A 24681-nucleotide genomic window follows, 5' to 3' on the forward strand; every position below is an offset into this window, starting at 1 on the left:
AAATTTGCCAAAAATAATTCTCCCTAATGGGACAACGTCAGTTATAAATGATGGATCCCTAAAAAAAGGTCAAAGGTCAGATGAAGAAAACAAATTTTGGAAAATGATTTTACTCCTAAATGTATGTAAAATATAAAGTTAATTATTTTTTAAGCTGTAAATTCACAATTAGTCCTATAGAGGGAGAGAAGAAATAAGTTCAAATAATGTAATGGTGCTATAATGTTTTAACTGCGGTTTTTACTAGTAAGAATGCAATTGCAGAACTCTCTAATTGTAATTGTTACTTAGTAAGAATTGCATTAGAGAGCTCTCTAATTGGTATTTTTACTAGTAAGAATTTATAGCTCTCTAATTTAATTCTTACTAAAAAATGCTATTATGACAAGCAACGCTGGGAACTTTTTAAGATAAAATGACTTGCCATAAGCCTCACGCTTATAATTTTGGCTTCTTTCATTAATTGATACACGCCTGCCTTTACATCGAATTGACAAAGTATGAAAGTAAAATTTGAAGTGGCATACATGGCATACACACGTGGCATACGTGGCATACACACGTGGCTTGCATACATCCTGCTTCAATATCAGGTGCAACTGGAATTTCTGAAACCAAAACCTTTAAGTAGCTTGCGCAGAGCTTGTGTTGTGCTTGTATCCTCTGGTAATAGAGCTGTTCAACTAGTGTTCAAGTGGTGTGACTGCAAAACCTTAAGGTGAAGATGTCCTGCACCATTCTGTATCCATTGCTGCTTCTCCTGTTCAGCTGTTCCACTTTGTCTGAGGTCCAGCAGAAAGAGAAAGAAGAGCAGGCTGAGGGGACTGAGCGTTTGAAGGTAGAGGAAAGCAGTGTTCTTTTGGCCTTTGGTGAGTTTCAGCCACAAATTTTCACATGGATCCAGTCTGAGCTGGCAGAGCTAAAATCCACTGTGAGTTGTCTGAAGAACACACTGCAGGTCACAGAGGAACAGCTGGAGCAGCTCAAGAGAAAAGGTAACCTCCTATCTGTTCTCATTTCACAAAATGAAAAAAGCAAGAAAAAAAAGCAAAATAATTACTTTACAAAAAAAAAAAAAAGTTAGTTAAATATCTGTGTTTTTTGTATTCACCACCATTATACTGCCGCACTGCTGATTATACGTATGGCAGAGTAAGTAATTTCAGTAATAAAGTAATCAGAACACGTTTATAATTCAGTCTATCATTTACTAGCTAGCAGTCTGCATACACATCTTTAAACAGACTCTATAAACTAGTGTATAACCAATGGAAAGATATGAAATATAGTGAGAGGATAATGTGTAACTGTAATAATATACAGTAGTGTGCATGATTATTTTTTAACAAAATATGATCTCTGATTCACACAGAAGATAAAGTGGCATTTGCTGCCACACTTGGAAACACAGGTAGCCTTGGGCCTTTCAACACTGAGATAACTCTGGTTTACAAAGATGTCTTTGTGAATGAAGGACGTGCTTACAACCCAACCACTGGTATGTGTTCTTATAAGGAATCTGTATTAATGTTTCATATCACACTTTATAAAAACTTTAATGTTATTTGTTGTGTGTTACAGGTATCTTTACAGCATTTGTTAAAGGAGTCTATTTCTTCACTTTCTCTGGACATAACCACTCATCTAAACCTATGAGTCTAAGACTCTTAAAAAATGAACAACAGATGATAACTGTTTACAATCATCCTCAAGGTGGCCGCTATGAAACAGCATCTAATTCAATCTCTTTGACTCTAGAGAAAGGAGATCAAGTCTACATGCGTCTCCGGGAAAATACATGGGTCTTTGATAATGAAAATGACCACACTTCATTTAGTGGCCATTTACTTTTTTCTCTTTGAAGGTTCTATTATATTCATGAAGTTCAATATACTTCTCAACAAATCTCAACTGAAGGTGTTTAAATGACTTTTCAAATCCTGATTCACTTAAGAGTAAACTAAAAGCATTACAGAACGTATTCTTTTGAGTTTAAGACCTTTTTGTTTATTCATTCATATTTCATGTCATTTTATCTCTTTGATAATTCTATTAAAATATATTGCTTGGAAATACAGAATCGACATTTGTTGTTCTCCATATGTTTCCTTAATAAAAACAACTGGCAAATTAGATTCAGAATTGTCATTCTTTGCGGTTGAGTAATTTGTATGTAGAAAAAGGTCTGTGCAGAAAGATTTAGAGAACGTAAATCAACAAACTTTATAAGTTGTGACTGGATATGCCACCTCTTCTTTTAAGGCTTTCTCACCTCACCTGTGAACAAATAACATACGAAAACTTAATTCATTAATTCATTAATTAATAACCAGCATTTGAACGGGAAAGAGACACTTTCACTCATTCTAAGGAAAGTCTTTATTGGTCAATGTACAGAAAGTGCTGCAGTGACCATCAAAGTTGTTAAACAAAAACCCTATACAAAACAAAAAGAGAGAAACATACAAAAGAATAGTCGTACATGATTTTACAGGGTTGCTCTTTTTAAAAGTTTATTTTTTGTTCCTGTTCTATAACACACATGGTAAAAAGGACTAGTGAATATATAGGGATGAAAGATGTGGGAAGTGGACGGAGGGGGAACGGGATGTCTCACAAGGCTGACATCACAAGCACGTTTTGGCTGATGGCATGAGAAATCCTAACCACCGCAACAGACATTACATAAAACCAAATGCACATATTCATAAATGCACATGTCAAGTGGGAAAAACCATAAGTATCATCTACAGTCGCTCTGGCTTTACTATTCTATAAGAAAACAAAACAGTGTCAAAAGCCTCAGATTTCACAAGATTTGGCTTTTGTTTGTAGTTTTCATATATTTCTATTTCATTTCTTTTCCTGAAAAATTTAATTGAACTGTACACTGTGGGGAGGATAGTGGAGACCACAATATACCAAAGTAGCCCCAGGCTAAAACCACTGATCAATTTTCTTTCCTTTAATAGTTTAAAAGTGCCTTTGTCTACAGAGACTTAGACAAATCTATTTGAGGTGAAGTGAGGGAGAACCCATCCACCGTTGAAGTGAGGACACCATGAACGATAAAAGAGAGATCAACACAGACAGAGAGAGGAGGAGGAGGAGGAACCTTCCTCTGCAGCAAGCAAGTGTGGACACAAACAGGCTGTGTGAGGGATGCAGGAGAACGTGAGGAATCTGAGTCACCATTCAACTACTCTACAGTTCCCTATTTACAGAAGACAGGCATATACAAATGTACAGACACACTTCCTCCTATCTTACCACAGAGAACCCAAAAAACGAAAAAAGTTTGAAATATTTAGTTTGTTTTGTTTTTAAATGTTATCTCATTACTATATATAAATTTTGCTGAAAGAGAACCGTCTCAATCAAAAACTCTGAGGATCTAAAATAAACCTATTTGCTAGATTTCAAATGAAGAAAATATAATTATTATATACTTTCATTACAAAAAAATTCAACTTTTGGGTATTTACTATTGCACATCAATGCAATATATCAAATGTTACTCTGAAGACAGAAAACAACGTTTGGACTGAGGGTGCAAGTCCCAATATTGACCAGCAGATGGCGTTACAGGATGCTTTTTGTGGGTGTTGGAAAGAGTCAAAATCAGGCTGATGTGTGACAGCTTTTCAGGCAATAAATTCTGGCTTCTGTAAGTGTGAGAGGGCATTAAATGCGAGCGTTTTATGTATATATGTGTATTTGTGTGTGCACAAGTCTATGTCTGCATGTGAATCTTGCTTGTGTGATGGTGTATGCATGTGTGTGTGTGTGTGTGAGCGACTGTGTCTGTGTGTGTGTGTGTGTGTGTGTGTGTGTGCTTCTTAATAGGGTAATGTTGACGGGTCCCACTCAAGCTTTCCTTTCACTTTTCCCTTCTGAATGTTAGTCTCTTCCTCTTCATCACTGTCCTCGGATTCAGCACTAAAGAGATCTCCTGCCAGTTCATCATCCTCTTCGTCTTCATCCTCCTCTTCCTCTGGCTCCTCCTCCCTCACCTCCTCAGCAATCGGAGTCCCATCAATGCTCTATAACCAACAGCAGAATGATGCTATTTAGACCATCTTCATGATTAAAACAGTCAAACTCCACACAATATAGAGCAGTGTTGTTATTGTTAAAGGAATAGTTCATCCAAAAATGAAAATTCTGTCATCGTTTACTCACCCTCAAGTTGTTCTAAACTTGCACGAGTTTCTATATTCTCATGAACACAAAAGAAGAATCCAACAGTTGACGGTAGCCATTGACTTTCTATACTATGAAAGTAAATGGCTACCATCAACTGCTTGGTTACTGACATTCTTCAAAATACCTTCTTTTGTGTTCAAAAGAAATAGTATGCTTTAGACTCTCTAATTAATTCATTTTATTCATTCAAAACTCACAACACAGAGTTTCAAACTAGTTACCCCAACAACTGTCTTTACCAATGATGCACATACTGACCTCCATGGGATTAACAGTGATATTAAGATTGGAGTCGTCCCAGTCCATCTCTGGGTCTTTTCTTCCCTCTTCGTCCTCTTTTGAACCATCCTGGTGGGTGGTGTGGATGCGGTAGATTCCCAAGACCACAATGACCACCAGGGCAGCGATGCACATTACGATTACTACTGTTGCCGCAGGAGGGGTACCTAATGACACATGGGTGAAGATATACATATGTATTTTATCTTGTTCTGCCAAACTGCAAAGTTGTGACATGTTACTGTACAAACGGCAATTTATAATCCAGATTTGATAAAACATGCTCAAAGCTGTTGAATTCTATTAATTAAGTTGCTACAATCCATTAAGATTGTTATTGTGATTATTATTATTAATAATAATGTAATTATTTACTGATTATTGTCTTATATCATACTGATGTTGCCAGAGTTTCATACAAGCAGTGTGTACAAGTCTCTAATACTGCATTTATTTGAATTATATTTGAAAAATACAGTAGAAACAGTAATATTGTGTAATAAAATGAAATATGAATATTATTTACAATTTAAATATATTTAAAAACTTAATTTATTCCTGTGATGGCAAAGCTGAATTTTCAGCATCATTATTCCAGTCTTCAGTGTCACGTGATCCTTTAGAAATCATTATAATATGCTGAATTGCTGCTCAAGAAACATTTCTGAACAATGTTGAAAACAGTTGTGCTGCACTATTTTTGAAATAGATTTTTTGAAAATCTTTACATCATAAATACAGTACCTTTACTGTCACTTCTGATCAATTTAATGTGTCACTGCAGTATAAAACTCTTAATTTCTTAAAAAAAAAAACATTTAAACAGTTGTCTATATAGAGAGAGAAACGGAAAGAGATAGCGAGAGAGGTGTATGGATGTTTTAGTCATCCTGCTTTACTTTTAACTGTAGTACAATAACTGGAATGCATGACCTTGAGCCGCTTACAGCTCTAGTCTTTCTATCTCGCAATTATGTATATTCATAGTATTGTTATGACTCACTCAGACATACAAAAATCAATACAATCCCGGATTACTGTCGTTTAGTGTTTCTCTAAGGGAGGTCTGTTCTAGGTGGCTGAGGTGAAGCTTATTTAGCCGTGCTGACAGCAGAAGACAGTTTCGCACAGTTCACTTTAAGAACAGTGTCGTTTACTGAGACCTTGCAGTCAGCAAGAGCAGGATTGGGAGCACGAGGTCACAGTGCCACCTGCTGTTTTTCCATGTCTCTCCTAAAGCAGCATGTCTCGCATCCTGTCATCTCTCTCCCTCTTTCTTTCTTCAGTCCAGAGAGCAGAATGCTCCATCTCGCTGCAGTCAGCTGTGCTCTGTGCACCCTTGGGGAGATCGCTGGTGTCCCTGGTGTGTGCGTGAGCTGGTAGAGTAAGTGTAATTTCCCAAGATCCTTCAAACCAACAATACGGTCTCAAGAGCCTGTGGTCCGCTTAGACTAGTGTGTGGATTTTGTATGTACATGTGTGTAAATTTTGCTTTTTTATAAGCTGAATTCTCCAATGAATAGTTTTTGTGACACATTTACTGTTCTCTTAAAGCCACAGTTTTACAATTCAGTTAGATGGCTTAACAAAGGAACAACACATTATTCACAAAATAAATAAATACATTTTCATTTTCAACACAATAGTGTCATACAGGGTAAAATGACTGCATGACCAGGAATGGATGAGCTTTAAGAGGCATCAAGGCTGACACTCTCTATTCTAATTCTATTCTTTATAAAAAAAATTAAAAACTTGCCCCTTTTAGACTTGCACTCTATTTATTTACTAACTGCTCATTTTCTTAATAAAAAAAAATGAACACTTGCTTCTCTAATCTTTTTGCATTCTATTGGTTTGTTTTCTTTTTATTTATTATACAATTATAATTCTGACTTCTGATTAACAAAAGCAAAAAAGGCCTCTAACACTAGCTTGCTCTATTCTTTTTCTATTCTATCTGTTTTTCTTTTTTATTTATTATATAATAATAAAAAAAACTTGCTACGTGTACTGTATTAAGCTAACTGAGACTTGTTATAGCACTTGCATATCATTGCTCTTTTGTTGATTTTGATTTCTTCCATTGTCCTCATTTGTAAGTCGCTTTGGATAAAAGCGTCTGCTAAATGTCTAAATGTAAATGTAAATGGCTGACTTTACCTGAGATGTGATCAGAGTTGACAGTATGGACCACCAGTGGATGATGCACAGGTCTCATGTACTGGGATTGGACGGCCATGTGATTGACATGCTCTTCGGCTTCTGAGCTGTGCACTATTGCAATCTGAGAGGCGGGACAAACAGAAAATAGTTCAGAGTGACAACAGGGAGAATGAAAATCTGATTTTATGGCCACATCAAGAATGGAATGAATGAATGAATTAATATTTATTGGATTGATCACAAGTGAACCTGTAAATTAGTGAGCCTGTTTTATAATATAAAATGTCAAATATAAATAGAAAATATTATAAATATAAAAATATAAATGAATTAATATAAATAAATTGCAAATATAAAAATTATATATAATATATAAAAATATTAAATATTAATATTAATATTATATAAAAACAAAACAAACAAACAAAAAAGAAAGAATAATCATTTAAATTTAAATCTGTGAATTTTAGGATATTGTACACTGCACTATATTTTTGAAGTACTGTGTCATGGTAGCTGGTTTTGGAAGTTTTGTGTTCCCACTGATGCAGATGTCCCAATTTCCTCTAATTTATTTGGTATAGTCTGTATTATCATACAGAGAGACTGATGAGCCATTATTTAAATAGTCTCCCATTTTAATACCACCGGGCTTATTATTGCATCATGAATTTTAGATTTATCCACTGCTAAAAGTCAAAAAAAAAAAAAACCTTTACATGTCAGTCAGATGGTCTCTTTCTATCTTAATGGTCAGTTCTTAATCAGAAATCAAGAGTCAAAAGTCAAGGCTCTGCAAGAGCAGTGCACAGCTTACTTTTAAGTACTAGGCGTCCAAAAGTGCAAAAAGCCGAAAGAAGAGCAGGAATTGAAAGAGGGGATAAAGTGAATGGATGATAAAAAGAATAAGAAGCCATTCCCAGTATGAAGGCAGTCTCTGACCTCAAAGTTGAACTCATTGCTTGTGTAGCGTCCATTCAGTTCAGAGCAACTGAGCCGGAACCTTCTCTCAGACAGACCGCCAGGCTTCCAGTTATGGTACCTCACCTGCCTGATGGCCTGTTCATAATGCGCCATGGAGTCCACACCTGAGACCAAAGAAAGACCAGTGTCAGGAACTCGGTCTACTCAGACAAAAGAGCTACAGAGGCCTGGGAGACACTCAACATGGAGTCTGTGAACAAGTAGGAGGTCTTAGACCTTTTCTAATAACTATAAAACCACTTTATGAAATGTAACAGTGATTTGAATTTGCTTGCAAAAAGTAAAATGTACAGAATGATTGATAGAGGCAGAGATCTGTTCAAGAGTCAAGGCTTTTGAGCACAATCAAGAGTGACTTTTAAAGATCAAAACTTTTATGTTTTTATTTTTCTGAGAAAAGCTTAAAAATGTTCTTGGAAGAAACAAACAAACAAAAAAACTACTAAATGTCCAAGGATCCACAACCTTACTTAGCATTGACAAGAGCTAGAAAAATGTTTAAAAAATACTTTATTAATAAATTAATACTTTTTAAAGAAATTGTTCACTTTTTTTTGCAGATAATGACAGTGCATGGGAATCTGGGTAAAAAATACCCACCAAGGTTCATTGTATAAAATACCATTCAAAAGTTTGAGGTCAGAAAGATTTTTTTAACAAAATTAATAGTGCATTATGCGCATTAAATTGATCAAAAGTGACAGAAAAGACAATGTTATAAAAGATTTATATTTCAAATTAAAGCTGTACTTTTTAACTTTCTATTAATCAAAGAATCCTGATGCATCACAGTTTACACCAAAATATTAAGCAGCAGAACTGTTTTCAACTGATAATAATAAAAACAAATTATTGAGCACCAAATCAGCATATTAAAATGATTTCTGAAGGAACATCTACTGAAGACAGAAGTAATGATTGCTGAAAATTGAGCTTTGCTTGTAAGTATATATTATAGATAGATATAATAGAATACATTTTAAAATATAATAATATTTCTCAATATTATTGTTTTTACTGTATTTTTGATCAAATAAATGCAGCCTTGATGAAGACTTCTTTCAAAAACAAGGCAAGATTATCAGTGAATAATGGTTTAAATATTGATCTGTTCCTCACACAAATCTATTGTTTTGCAGGAGAAGACTTTGAATATATCACAGTTTTTTTTATGGCGAGTTTATGGTGCTTATTTGTCATTTTGGAGCATGATCCCTATTCGCTGTCACATGCTTCAATACGTCTCCCTTTGTGTTCCACAGATGTGTAATTGATGAGAGATTTCCCATTTTTGGGTTGATTACATGAACACAAGATTATATGTCCTGTAATACAATCAAGGTCAGTTTACAGATTCATTACAGAACCAATTAAACATCTACAGATCTAGATTTAAAGGGCACCTATTATGCAAAATTCACTTTTACATGGTGTTTGGACATAAATGTGTGTTGGCAGTTTGTGAACACAACCACCCTACAATAATAAAAATCCACTGACTCCTTATTTTTTAATCCCCATTAAACCAAAGCAGTCTCAATAGACTTAAAAGTGATACACAGCAAAACTGCTCTTTTTTAGACATGCCCCAAAAGTGACATTTTCCACATGTTATAAAAAATTATATGTGGGGTATTTTGAGCTGAAACTTCACAGACACATTCTGGGGACACCCAAGACCAATATTACATCTTGTAAAAAGGGGTACAATAGGTGCCCTTTAAATATGTTCTACATTGAGAACCTATGTAAAAAATGAAACGAGAAGATGGGAAGAATCCTTCAGCTGTGGATAAACAATAAATGAAAGAGTCAGTGTAAAGTAGAAACATAATGAGATTATGAGAAACATTCTTGCAGCAGATGGCTGTATAGTAGATCGAGACATGTGGTCGAACATACCGTAGATGGAGATGCCAGAGGTAGAGTTGGTGGCATCCAGATGTTTGCCCAAGAGAGAGCTGTGGTGGATCTCCAGACTCTCCCGCTCCGGGTCCAGCTCCTCTCCGATCACCAGCACATCACAATAATCCAGGTTATGCATCAACTCCAGCACACCAGGCCTGCGGGCTACACAAACACACATGCACACACACTCCGTTACACAGGCACAAATACACAGTGGCAAATATATGACCTCCCGCCGTATCCACAAACAACCATTGATTGTGTATGAATTTAATTTTGATGATTTATTGTTTTGCTACCCCTGGCTCTGCATTCGATAAAAGAAGCCGGACACTTTTGTTGAACTTTAAATGAAAAAGGACACTAATAAAAAACAATTGACTTATGGTCAGTGTAATAACCAGCAGAAGGCATTTATAATCTTGATAATAATAGACTAAAACATTATTAAAAAAACACGCTGAGAGGAATCCGTGGATTATTCTAAATATTCTAAAACGTTTATACGATTACATTACAGGCAAAATGTGCAACTGTGGCACCTCTGAAATAGATGAATGCAAAATAGTGAGATTATGTTAATATATGAGCTGTGAAAGGGAGTCATCAATCACCTATGCTGAGGGTGGCGTCGGTCTTGGTGACGGTACTAATGATGTGTATGTCCTTGAACAGGGCCACCCCAACAGGGGCTCGGAGCTGAGCCGCGGGCCAAACCAGCCGCTCCACTCCAGCAATGGTGATCCGAGGTTCACTGGGCGGCAGCACCATCACCATTGCTTTGATGTCTGGAATAGAGATGCACGTATCTTCACCGAAACACCTACAAGTTGCAAAACAGAGAGAAGGAAAACAAGAGACTTATTCAGGGTAACACTGGAAGACTAGAACTGATGCATAGGGCCACAGACTGACATGAAGATAACTATTTTAAAACCTAGTTTAGGCTCTGATGGGATAAGTCATGTTCAAAACGTCTGTTTCTGTCCCGTCTACACCATTCTGTAAATTGTTTTTAGGCAAATATTACAACAACAATGCTTTTGGGCAGAGTTTACCCATATTTCTGAGGGAATGGACATGCCAACCCATCATGATTTTCATCATTTATCCAGATGTGTCCAAACTTTTGACTTTATTGTGTACACATGACTTACAATTAAAATAAAGGAAATGGATATCAGTCTTTAAGAGTAATTTAAATTTAAATTTAAATTAAGAAAATGCATGTCTCAATTTGTCTTCTTTTAGGAAGACTTGAGGTAATAATAAATGTTTTTTCTTTTGAATTTATGACTAGCAAATATATAAATAACATTACTGAGACTCACATACATTAGTTATTAATGCATACAGGATAATTTAGAGTAATACATGGGAAATAAAATAGAATAAAATAAATAAAATCTTCCTTTACAAAGACTTAATAATAATAAAGTCCCCCCCCCAATTATTATGTAAATTACATTGGTGATGCTCACATACAGGATTTATGAGAAATAGATAAAATAGGAATTTAATCATTATAAAAAAATCCCCAACTTTATACATTCAAACACACTTTCACACTGCAAATATTTAAACACTCTTGCTTCCCAAAATAAAGTCTGTATCTCACTTTGAGCAAGAGCCCATTAGGATGCACTGACACTCACAAACTCTCTTTCAGTTGAGTGTTTGGACAGTTGATGACTACAGTGTCTAACTTTTGTTTCAGACTGTCACCGTCAACTTCAGCACAGTCGCACCTCACAGGTGAAATCAATCATGGGACCAATCAATGATGCCAAACCATAGTTAGCTTTAAAGCAGCGAGTCGACAAAAATATTTGCGAGAACACGAGCAGTGTGCTCAGCTTGGTGCCACCTCCTCCTGATGCCAGCTGAAGAAGTTGGTATGGCAGTCAGAAGTAGTGTTGATTAAGACCAAGGCGCTGAAGCGTGGACTGCAACAGACTCACACACAGACCTGCTGGGGAAATTGAAGTCCCTCCAGCTTCATTACAGCTAGTATGCGAGGAGAAAGGGGGAAATAAAGTGTCTTAGGATTAACAGGCCTCCCTTTCTCACGATGCACCCAGTAATTACTCTTTTTCAAGGGTGAGTCCTAAAGAGCACTCATTGGTTTACTAATTCATTTATATACTCGCCCGCTAATTAAGAACTATCTGTTTGTTCAAGACAACAACACGCTTTCTGCCACCGTCTCGGGTGTAGTGATGCTTAGCCGAGTGATGATGTGCTCTCCCTGAGGTAATTCCTCCATACGGCTTGCCTAAACGCTCTCCCTCAAGTCGCCATGGAGAATGGCCTCGAATGAGAAGGAAGGGGAGCGCAAAATTGTGTGGAACCAACAAAACAATTATGTCTAATGACTGCAGTAAAAATGACTGTGGAAAGTTTGTGATGTGTAAAAGTGGCTCCCTTCGGTCGACTTGAGCTACATACTAAAAGAAAGTAGTCGAGAGCATGCTCACTCATTAAAAAGGCTTTGTGAAAAAGGCCAACAGTCTTGCTTTACAGTGGGGAAAATATTTATTTGATCCCCTGCTGATTTTGTAAGTTTGCCCACTTACAAAAAAAATGAAGGGTCTGTAATTTTTATGGTAGGTTTATTTTAACGTATAGAGACAGAATACCAACCAAAAATCCAGAAAAAACACATTATATAAAGGTTGGAAATTTGCATTTCAGTGAGTGAAATAAGTATTTGATCCCCAGGCAAAACATGACTTAGTACTTGGTGCAGAAACGCTTGTTGGCAAGCACAGAGGTAAGACATTTTTTGTAGTTGGTCACCAGGTTTGCATACATCTCAGGAGGGACTTTGATCCACACCTTTTTACAGATCCTCTCTAAATCCTTAAGGTTTCTTGGCTGTTATTTGGCAACTTGAAGTTTCAGCTCCCTCCACAGATTTTCTATAGGATTGAGGTCTGGAGACTGGCTAGGCCACTCCATGACCTTAATGTGCTTCGGTATGTTTCGGGTCACTGTCATGCTGGAAGACCCTTCCATGACCCATCTTCAGTGTTCTGGCTGAGGGAAAGAGGTTCTTGTCTAAGATTTTACAGTACATGGCCCCATCCATTTTCAGTCATCCTGTACCCTTAGCAGAAAAACAGCCCCAAAGCATAATGTTTCCACCTCCATGCTTGACTGTAGGGATGGTGTTCTTGGGGTCATAGTCAGCATTTCTCTCCCTCCAAACACGGCGAGTCGAGTTAATGCCAAAGAGCTAAATTTTGGTCTCATCTAACCACAGCACTTTCTCCTAAGCCTTCTCTGAATCATTTAGATGTTCTTTGGCAAACTTTAAACGGGCCTGTACATGTGCCTTCTTGAGCAGGGGGATCTTGCGGGCGCTGCAGGATTTCAGTCCATTGCGGCGTAGTGTGTTACCAATGTTTTGCTTGGTGACTCTGGTCCCAATTACCGTAAGATCATTAACAAGCTCCTCCTGTGTAGTTCTGGGCTGATCCCTCACCTTTCTCATGACCGAGGCTGATTGATGGTTATTTTGTATTTCTTCCATTTCCGAATAATCGCACCAACTCCTTCTCACCAACCTTCTTGCTGATGGTCTTGTAGCCCATTCCAGCCTTGTGCAGATCTACAATCTTGTCTCTGACATCCTTTGACAGCTCTTTGGTCTTTCCCATGGTGGTGGAGAGGTTAGAATGGAAGATACAGATTATGTGGACAGGTGTCTTATACACCTAACGAGCAGACATTAGGAGTAACTTCTTACAGTGGCAGGACTAATCTGTGTTCCACATGGGCACATAACCAGTCTGTGGGAGCCAGAATTCTTACTGTTTGGTAGGGGATCAAATACTTATTTCACTCACTGAAATGCAAATCAATCTCTAACTTTTATATAATGTGTTTTTTTTCTGGATTTTTTGGTTGGTATTCTGTCTCTATCCATTAAAATAAACCTACCATAAAAATTACAGAACTTTCATTTATTTTTAAGTGGGCAAACTTACAAAATCAGCAGGGGATCAAATAAATATTTTCCCCACTGTATTTACAGGGCTGATTTAAGGATATTGGGAGCTGGTCTAAGCCAGACTACGGCTATTAAAAGAGCTACGGCTCACTCCACTATTGACAAGGGAAGTCTGTTCTTATTTAGGCAATCCTCTTCACCAATGAACACTAGACAAGTGTAGAAGCCTCTCTCTTCTTTTTATTCTCTCCTGGTCTCACTTTCTCCACGGTAAAGATTCATTTGGGTACGTATCAGCCGAGTGCGATTGGATCCAATAGGTTTCATTAGACTGCTGTCAGATGACACGATCCTTTCACCCTTGACAATCAAATGAGCATTTCCAAAGGGAAAAGGACACCCACAAAATACTAGGAAGGTAGCTAGCAGTGTTTCAAAAGTTTGGGATTGGTAAGGTTTTTTTTATGTTTTAAAAAGTCTGTTACACTCACCAAGGCTGCATTTTTAAAATAAAAAATATAGTAAAACAGTACATTCTGAAATATGACTGCAATTTGAAATAATTGTTTTCTATTTTCTGTATTTTCAGTATATACTCCAATCTTCAGTGACACATAATGTTTCTAGAATCATTCTAATATGCTGATTTGGTGCTCAAGAAACATTTCCTATTATTATCAGTGTTGAAAACAGTTATAACAATGTTTAAACAAACAAACTGCATATGTTTGAATATATTGAATAACTAAATATATTATTTTGGATAAATAAATAAATAAATCATCTTTATTTAATTGGTTCATTCAAATGGACCATCTGAACATACCGACTCAATATTATTGAATCAGACTCCCAAAGTTTCATATGAGACAGAGTTGAGTTTAATTATCATTTTAGATCTCTCTGCTGCAAGCTGCATCAGAATCAAAATAAAGAAAAAGAAAAGAAAAACAGTTTGTCATGGAAAAGTTATCCATCTCAACAACTAAGCTATTGTAGGTATTTAAATCAGCAGCTTGAATCCAATTATTTATTAAAGGAGAGTGAAATCTACAAAATAAATTTTAACAAAATTTTAATGGAGCGATACTAAAATGCTGGACATGAAAGGAAGTCCAGGTAATGATCAATAAACAAGAACCATCAAACCATCATCTTCTCCAATTATTGACCTGAAGTGCTCGATAGTAAAGCCTCTGAGCATTTTATTGTGTAAGAGGATGGTGGAGAAAAGACGAGAGAGCGATATAGTGAGAGAAAAGAGATAAAAGAGAGAAATAATGTAAGATCACTGTTAAAATTAGACAGGAAGTAACCCCTGTGAAGTCTTTGTATATTATTACTGTACTTAAGATGTCAAATTAACAGCAGGAAGTCCTGCTCTGCACCATTTTCTGCTCTGCTGTGCAGTAATAGTACAGTGTTTTTATACAATATACTGCACTATGTTGTGGTAGTTCACCCAAAAATAACAATTCTGTCATACTTACCCTCATGTTGTTTCAAACAGCTTTGTGTGAAACACAAAAGGAGATGTTTAGACTGGATGTCCAGGCTGCTTTTTCAATAAAATGAAAGTGGACACGCCATGGTCACTATTCCTAGCGAATAGTTGTACTAGATTACTTCTTTTTCACTCAAGAAAGTCAGTCATACAGGTTTGGAACAATAAATCGTGACAGAATAGTAATTGTTGTGTGATTTCCTTTTTGCCATGTGTTGTGCAGAGCAGTGTTGTCACTTTCTGACCCATGCTGTGTGACAGTATCTTTAATTGTGTTGTGCTGTACTGCAGAGGCTGACTCTATGTCACAGCAGATTTTCTTTCATCAAGGTCTTTCATGTTCTCTTCAGCTGGTCTCACTACAGTCATCACCACCAGCAGGCCTGTCCATTATCCACAGACACAAGACCACTGCCAGAACACTACATGCTGCTGAAAATAACAGCTTCAGCCAAGTTGCTTTGCTATCAAATCTATAGCTCAAACACTACATGGCACTTGCAACACCAAGGTCATGGGTTCAATTACTAAGACATGCATGGACTGAAATTGTATGTAATATGAATGTGGATCAAATATTTACAATCATCTGCCAAATACATACTTGTAATGGTGTGTGTGCACACCAAAATCAAAGCAAATATTTGCATCACATCACTCTAGTTTACTCGCAAAATGTTCACGCGAATTGTTAAATTCTATTCTATTCTATTCTATTCTAAATCAATGGGCAGAAAATATATCCACTTAAGAGAAAAGTTTGAAATGGGGGATTTAAACTTGTGACATTTGGCAACCTCAAGCGTGAAACCTTGTGGAGGCTTGTTACCATTGAAAGATAACAGAAATGTCAAATGAAACAAACTTTCAGGATAAATAACCAGCAGACAATCAAGAGAAACAGAAATCGTGATCCTGATTAAAAATACAATTAATCATGCAGCCCTACTTTAAGTTGTATTTTTCAGTAGGGCAACACTTTTGACTCTTTTGAGAAAAACTCGAAACATTTTCTCTTCACCTCTACTCAAATTTGCCAGGGTAAGTTTCTTTGGGATATGTGGATATGAGTTAAGAGAAGAGCCAGATTGCATACAGGTACTTGAGAGTCATGCAGTGTAAGACAGATGTTATCGGTAACCAAGGCAACCCTACATTCTCATCCCTTAGCTCTGTAGTATTGATAGAAGAAAGCCTTCTGCTGCCGCTCATCCTTCACTCATAAACATCTAGCCTTGCTTTTATTAACAACACTTGCTTGTGAGATTAACAAAATTAAATGATCATCACACATTCAAAGCACTCAACACTTTAAATGAACCCCTAAGATGCAAGCTAATTACACTTAATCATTCACTCGAATATTTACTCCTATACTTAGTATTCATCCCATAGAGAGACTGCAGGGTTATCAATCTATTAAAGCCTTCATGAGCTGATGTTGTGAAGTTTTATGGGATGTTTTTGACTTTTAGTGCAGTACTCACTGGACTGTAGTGGTTATGTGGAGTTTGCGCAGACCGGGAGTGGGAAACTGCCGAGAGTTAATGTAGGAAACTTTAGTCATGGCTGTGTTGATGCTCTCCAAATCATCTGCCTCCATGACCAGCACCGACTGAGCCGGGTTGAAGTGGAACTGAGAGGGATCAAGAGAGTGTGAGACAGAGCCAATTTTCATAATCGAGAGAGAGAAAAAAAAACTAAAAGCAAAGAAGTAAATGAACGAGTCAACACATTTACATATAGATGAATAAATGATGGCTGGGAATGACTGATGTCAAAGGATTCTCAAATATATTCAGATGATATTAAAGAGATGGACAAAGAATGGAATGCCTATAATCCTTCCAATGAAAGGCTTTGCATATCTGTATGCATATGTGTGCACGCATGTACCTTTATGCCTTTTCCCAGACTCTCGAGTGAGCTGATGTCCAGGCCTTCCTTGCAAGCCTGTAGGCAGGAGATCACCTTTTGAGTTGCGATCTTCCCAGGTCGGATAGTCAAGCCTGAGAGGCTTCCCCGGAAATACTGTGTGAACCTTGGAGTGGTCACCTCTCCTCCTGTAAACAAACACATTACAAATCATGCACATGCATACTTGCAGTCACTGGCAACAAAATATACTGTACAAAAGCTAAAGATATCTGAAAGCTAAGTGACGCTCTGCGTGCATGTGTGTCAAAATGTCAAAAACACCTTATCTGGCACTATCCAGAGTTTGGAAGACAAGCTCGTCTACTGAAATGCCTCCATCTGCTTCCGATTTTTTTTTTAAACAAGAAATGTTTTTGTATTTTTGCTCTCTATGATAACCCACAATCCTGTGCATGCAAACGTTTATCCAAAGAACAAAATAAGGCTCTTATGTACCAGTGTCAAGAAGTCAGTTCATTTATAAACTCAATATATATTAATTATATTGTTATTAATATTATTTACAGTTCTTGCAGGCTGGTGCTGAACTGATATTCCTTAATTAAATATTGTATTTTTACGCTTATATACAAATTGTGAATAATGCTAACATACAAATATGTAAATAATTCAGCTCAAGACAAACTTTTCGTAGGTAATTTCATCCTTAGGTGTATAACCAACCAGCTATGAGGTGAATCACAACATTACAAACTTTGATTTGAAGCAAAAAATACAAAACTGCATACTTAAATTAGGGAAAGAACTACAATCCCACGAAGCATTGTGACAATATAACTATTTTAAGTTTATTATAAAATATAATTTTGTATTGCATCGGAGACTCGATTGTGTCATTCACATTGTTTTCTTTAGATGCATTTTGCTCACTGTGACTCGCTGATTGGTGGAATTTTCTGTATAGCATCATGGGTAATGTAGTTTTTCATCACAAATTACGCTATTCTACATGATTTTTTTTCATGTTGTTCTTCAACATGTTCTTCATTCAGAATCTAACCAATTAAGATGACATCATGTAATATTTACACAGTGAATTGCTACTGGTCTTCTTGACTTGATTTGGTCATCAAGGTCATCTGTCTTTTCTTTCCTGAGTGACAGCATCTTTTACTTGTATGTATGTATGCATGTATGTATGCATTTATTTATTTATTTATTAATGAATAGTTGGTCACACTGACCTTCTTATTAGGAACCTTGATTAAAAAAATAAGAGGGAGTTAGAATAAGAGCAATACCTGTCGCCAATAACATCTGCTGTTTTCCCTCCCATACATCCCTGACTGATGATCTGGCAGATTTGGGGAGTCTAATAGATCCATGCAGCGAATACTGTCACTCCTAAAGCCTCACAATGAGAATCTGTGTTTCCAATGCTTAATTGCTTCCTTTTTTAAATTATTTAGTTGACAGATGTTATCAATTAAATGTTATTTCACAGATGAAACAGCAGAGGAACATTTGCATTCTCGTTCGTGCTCCCTCTAAAGGACAAAAGCTCTAATGAGACTGCAGTCCTTGCATGGCATATAAGAGCTGTCACCATTACATCTGTATCGATCAGTAGCTGCATGACAGACAATAACAAACAGAACACATTCTGAGCCCTGTGGAAAAGGCACCGTCATGACCTTACATTTAGATTAGCACATATGATTTCTCATTATAACCAAAAAAGTTTCAGAGAAGCAGCTCAGTAATGGCCTTATTTATCTTCCTTTACACACGCTTATTATAGAGCAACCTTTTAAAAAAAAATTATTTGTTTTTATTCTTCAATGAACAGTTCACCCAAAAATGATCATGAATCATTTACTGAATTTGATTATTTTTAAGGATACTGGCTCATTTCTCTTTTTTTACCAAAATATTTTTTTCTTTAACACTAAAATATACCATTCAAAATGTTGGGATCACTATGATTTGTCTTTGTTTAAAGAAAGTAATACTTAAGCAAGGATGCATTAAATTGATCAAAAATAACATCAGATAAATTTAAAATCATACAAAATATTTTTATTTCAAATAAATTTTGTCATTTAGCAGAAATGGGGGATTTAAGGGCTCAAATAAATGCTGTCTTTCTAACCTTCAGTTCATGAAAGTATCCTGAAAAAGACACTATTTCACAGTTCCCACACTTCATTAAGTCGAACAACCATTTTGAACTAATAGTAAGAATAAGAAATGTTATTTGAGCACCAAAATTAACATATTATAGTAATTTCTGAAGGATCATGTGACACGGAAGACTGGATTCATGGCTGCTGAAAATTCAGCTTTGCCATCACAGGAATAAAATACATTTTAAAATATATTAAAACAGAAAACAGTTTACTGTTTTTGACTTGATTTGGATCAAATAAATTCTGCCTAAAAAGACGTTTTATGATACTGAACTTTTGAATGTTTTTTTACATTAAACACATATAAATTACACAATGGATCAGTTAATGTGCTAAACAAAGCTCTATAAAAAGCAGATAATCCTGTTTGTGGTCTCGTCAAGACAATGACCACCAAACCCCATTTCTACCCTGAAGAAGACAAGGATCTCAATTTGGCCTGAACAAATACCATCCTCGCTTTCCATTATGAAGTGGTTTGTCGCCATGTTGTTGATGGCACGGAGTGAAAATGGACAGGGTGCTAGAAGCAATCTTGGCCGTTAATGGCTTGAAAAGTTATCAGTTGCGGTTTAGTGGAGCTTAGACCAGCTTCATTGGGATGTAATAGCAAGTGAACTTGTCCCCCATTCAGGGTCTCTTAATCCTTACTATGGACCTCTTCTAAAAAAAGAAAAAAAATTCACAATTCAAAGCCTGTGGAAAAACTGAGAATAATCCTCAATCAGCACGGATGAAAAGAAATGTAAAATGGTACTGAAGAGTCGGAACTTAGAACCTCATTGTCTAAAACAATGACTTAGCAGTGACTCCATTCTCTCAGAGGCTTGTTTAATTATTTAGCTTGTGAAAGCGATGTTAAGGACAGACTCTCCATTCAAATGTGATCATTAGCTCCATTTCAAAAGGCTGAAATTGACAGGTCGTGTTTCTTTTTTGATGTTTTCACGCCTGAGGTCTCTTTAATTAAATGAAGAATCAGGGTAGCCTTGGGCCAAACACACTGCCTCTATCTTGGTATTCGAACCGCCGCTGCCGTGCTCTCACAGTCATATCAATAATGTAGATATCTCTTAGTTACACCCTTTCTTAAGTCTGAGACTATCTGATAACATCTCAAAACCGGTGGATGCTGATTCATCATCTCCTGTGTCTGGGCCGTCCAAACCACAGTTATGCCACCATTTCATATTATCGATCCTCTTTTTCCAAGGATAATCAAAACAACATTTGATTCATGGTCTCACCTTGCCAGCAGGCACCTACAGTTAGCTGTACATCGATCTCAGAGGGGTGGATGGGCCAGTCGTCCGTCACAAGGTAGGGTTCGTACGTCACTCCGTCTACGAAGAGCGTCACTGAAGGAAACTCCACATTGATGACGTAGTAATGCCACTCTTTATCACAGATCTGGAGACAAGAATAAGTTTCGATCTAGTTAACAGGGCAAAACAACACATTTTTAAAATTGCTGGTTGATCAAATACTGATTTTGGGTTAAATCTGCGAATTGGATTAGCTTCAAAGAGATGTTTTTTGCATACATAAAATCTAAAAGAAAGTAGATTTCTAAATGTGTGTGTTTTAAGTTTCATTTTTAAATTGACACATCTTAAAAATGAACTGGTGGAACACACAAAACAAAGCAAAGTAAACCAAAAAGAAAGAAAAAAAAACACCGTCATAAATGAACCAACCTCTAATCAAAAACTTAACTGACCCACTCGGAGTTCAAATTTACAGTAAAACTTTCCTAGTAACAAAACAAAACAAAACACACCATAAGAAAATTAACAAACCTCTAATCAACAACTTAATTGACCTACTCGGAGTTAAAATTCACAGTAAAACTTTCCCAGAAACAAAAAACAAAACAAAACAAAAAACACACCGCTGATTTCAGTTCATTAAAAACTAGACTGAAACAAATTGGAATGTCAAATGAGAAAACCTCTTGGTTCAAAAGCTACTTAGTGGGTAGAACACAATGTGTGCAAATGGAAGGCCATTCATCTGCACCACTGCAGATTACGAGGGGTGTTCCTCAGGGATCTGTTTTGGGGCCTCTGCTTTTTATTATTTACATTAACAATCTTGATTTTAATATTGGTCATGTTAATTTTCATTTTCATTTTTATTTCATATTATGCTGATAACACTGTGATTTATTGTAGCACACCTAAATTACACCAAGCTGTGTTCTTACTCCAGAGTGCTTTTGGTGTTGTGCAACAAAGGCTTTGTGGCTTTTTGTGACTTTGAATGTGACTAAAACTAAAGCTATGTTATTTTCAAGATCAAAGAAACAAGTGGCAAATCAACTATCACTCAAAGTTACTCAAAGTCACTGTTAGAACCTATCATTGTGATTTGTATAATAGAGTTGGCTGGACGTCATTATCAACACACAGATGAAATCACTGGTACATGTGTATCTATAAATCCATCTGGGGTTTACTGCCTCCATATCTTTGTTCCCTCACCCAGCCTAAAGCTCTTGGAGCTTATTCTCTGCGCTCACTGGACATGTACATTCTTTCGGTTCCATTTGCACGAAATGAACTTGGAAAACAAGCTTTTCAGTTTGCAGCACCCAATGATTGGAACTTTTTACAACACAACTTGAAGTTGCAGGCCTTAGTGTCAAAGAACAATTTTAAATTCTTGATTAATGAGCTGTTGAAGGAATAATTCATTTGTAAATGTTTTTAATTGTTGTCAACACATTGTTTTAATGTTCTTCTTATGAAATGTAGTGCTGCATCTTGGCCAAGTCATTTCTGTAAAAGAGATTTTTAATATCAGCAAGTTTTACCTGGTTAAATAAAGGACAAATAAAACAAAAAATAAATAAATGAACCAACCTCTAATCAAACACTTAATTGACCCACTCTGAGTTAAAATTCACAGTAAAACTTTCCCGGTAACAAAACAAACAAAAAACAAAAAACAACAAAAAAAATCACACCTTCATAAATGAACCAACCTCTAATCAACAACTTAATTCACACACTCTGAGTTAAAATTCACAGTAAAACCTTCCCAGAAACAAAACAAAGCAGACCTTCATAAATGAACCAACCTCTAATCAACAACTTAATTGACCAACTGTAAATTAATTCACAGTAAAACTTTCCTAGAACCATGTTTGGGTCAGTCTAAACTACAAACTAAAAATAGGACACATTGTTGCTAGATATAAGGAACAATTCGAGATGGTCCTCACTGCAGAACACAAGATCCAGGGGGCAAGGTTGGATCCAGATCCAACTCCTCCCACCTTGCATATACCTAAACCTACCCGTCTCCACCCCCTGATCCCTAAACCCACCCATCTCTACCCCTAAACCTACCATCTCTATCCCTAAACCTAGCATCTCCACCCCCTAGATGTGGATCCGACCCCACCCCTTGGATCTTTGTTCTGCAGTGAGGGGCTACTGAACAATTCCAATAAGTCCATCAGGATTGTGTTCTTATCTGAATAATATCTGTGCTTAGGTTAAGATGATTAACATTAGGTTTTCAGTTCACGTTCACATGCCCTTAATGAAACAGAAATGTAACTTAATTTGCCATCATTAGCTATACTATTCATCATTTGTCATCTGTCCTATTACATTAATTAGGTATAATTATAATCAGACGCTAATTATAGGGACAAAGATTTACGAGTATGAGAAACATCAGATCACTTTAACATATCAAAGCAAACCAATCAGAGCTGTTTAAAGTTCTTCTACATTTCATTATTTATCTTTTCTGACATTTACATGGTCATAGTTAACAACTGTAGGCATTGTTAAAGAAAGGACTAAAAGCAAACCTATTAGAAAAATATGTAAATGTTGAGGATAGATTGCCTTCTGCAACTCCTAGAGTCATCACTTCTGAGATTCAGCATAATGGTGAAACAGGCTTAAAGATCCCAGCCACATTTAATTGCCTCACTCTTTCAAACTTTAACAGCCGCAGTGCCAATAAGTTGTACTATTTTGACCTTTTGCCACTTTATTTGTGGGAATAGCAGAAAGAAGACAGGAACTGCTGGGGAGGGAAGAGAGGGAAGGAGAACTAGTAAACAACGCAAGCCAAATATGAATATGCATTGGTCACATGAACACCACAGCTCAATGTGTTGTGCTAAGCTGCTACAAGAAATTGTATACAAGGAAACATTTGACACAACACAATCAAACACAATGAAATTTTGCTTCAGCTAGTTTATAGCAAACAGGGACACTGATGGATTGGTCATTAAGGGGCAATTTACACACAATGGGCCCCATTCATAAAACGTTCGTAAATATAGGAGTAAATTCTGAGTAATGTGCACGTAAAACGGACCTTCCCGAAAACTCTCCTCTGGATTCACAAACGCTTCGTAAACTTCCGATTTGATAGTTAAACATGCGTATATTAATTAATTTAACATTCATTCACTCATTCACAATTACCATAATCCCCGCCTATGAATTACAGCTACGCAAATTGCGTGTCAAGGAACGCAGTGGAATATTCTGGTCTACTTTCTCAGGTTTGGCTCCAGTATATTTCATAAATGCAAAAAAGACTAATAGGCCATATGCCTAACAATAAATATTCAATAACTTATGTCCACCAAAGCGTTTTTAGTCAGCTGACTCTTCTGAAAACGGTCAGCTGATGGTGCTGGTGGACGTTTTAGTGGCACAGCGTTTTTCCAGCTTAGACGCTTTGATTGCTATAATTTGGAATATACACGGCAGTAACGCATTACTAGTATCTCATTTTGAAGAATATTTCTGAATATAAAAATGCAGTAACCAGCAATGTTAACTTCTCTATTGTTGTTCAGTTGTTGTACAAGTAGGATGATTGGTCGGTGTAGCCTCATATTTGTCCCGCCCCTCCTCCATTGATTGGAAGGCTGGGTAAAATGTGACAGTGACAAGCGCTGCATTTTACCCAAAGCTAAACAGTTTATCAACTCCCAGCTACAAAAAAACAAAAACGAAAACAGAGCAAACGAACTTGTAAAATATTATGATGGCAGTGCATCAAAATTCAGTGTCATCAGTTTGCCAAAAAGAACACAGAACGTTTTACGCACCATTTAGGGAGCAGGTGTACATTTCTTTGTACCAACTAATATTTTGAAAATACGAACACTTTCATGAATCTGAAAATTTACGTCAGAACAGCTTTACAAATGATTTACGCAAAAATCTGTTCTGCTCGTGTTTCATGAATGAGGCCCATTGCTTTATTGCATTAAATGTTCTTTTTTATTTTAATTAATAATTTTTTTTGTATTACATGTGCTAAATGGTGTTGTTATAGTTAAGTAAACTCTTCAAAATCTAAATGATCTAAAATTAAAATAAAATAAAAAACTTTTAAAAAGCTAAATAAAATAAAAAACTTAAATAAAATAAAGTATATATATTAGATGAACAATTTAGAAATGTTGCCTGAGCAACTAACTAAAATAAAACAGCTTGAAGTAATAAAATGACTAAAACTGAACTAAAAAAATAAACTAAAGCTAAACAGACATATTTAAAAATAAAAATAACATAAAATGACAAAACTACTGAAAAAATACAGTAAATTTTTATCCAAAATATGAA

General features: G+C 36.3%; 1 protein-coding gene across 1 annotated transcript in view; it reads right to left on the reverse strand.

The window, feature by feature from the left end:
* Positions 1–3539: 3539 nt before the first annotated feature.
* Positions 3540–24681, reverse strand: part of clstn2a (calsyntenin 2a) — a 219121-nt gene continuing 197979 nt past the window's right edge. Inside the window, exons 9-17 of the mRNA XM_016269210.1 lie at positions 20317–20479; positions 16899–17065; positions 16490–16638; positions 10158–10366; positions 9538–9705; positions 7594–7739; positions 6649–6772; positions 4465–4652; positions 3540–4043 (exon numbers count right to left, since the gene is read on the reverse strand). Coding sequence (XP_016124696.1) covers positions 3840–4043; positions 4465–4652; positions 6649–6772; positions 7594–7739; positions 9538–9705; positions 10158–10366; positions 16490–16638; positions 16899–17065; positions 20317–20479 — 1518 coding nt within the window. The 3' untranslated portion in view covers positions 3540–3839. The remainder of the gene's footprint in view (positions 4044–4464; positions 4653–6648; positions 6773–7593; positions 7740–9537; positions 9706–10157; positions 10367–16489; positions 16639–16898; positions 17066–20316; positions 20480–24681) is intronic.

This window comes from Sinocyclocheilus grahami, unplaced genomic scaffold, assembly GCF_001515645.1.
Source record: "Sinocyclocheilus grahami isolate Dianchi unplaced genomic scaffold, SAMN03320097.WGS_v1.1 scaffold50.1, whole genome shotgun sequence".
NCBI classification, from domain to species: Eukaryota; Metazoa; Chordata; class Actinopteri; order Cypriniformes; family Cyprinidae; genus Sinocyclocheilus; species Sinocyclocheilus grahami.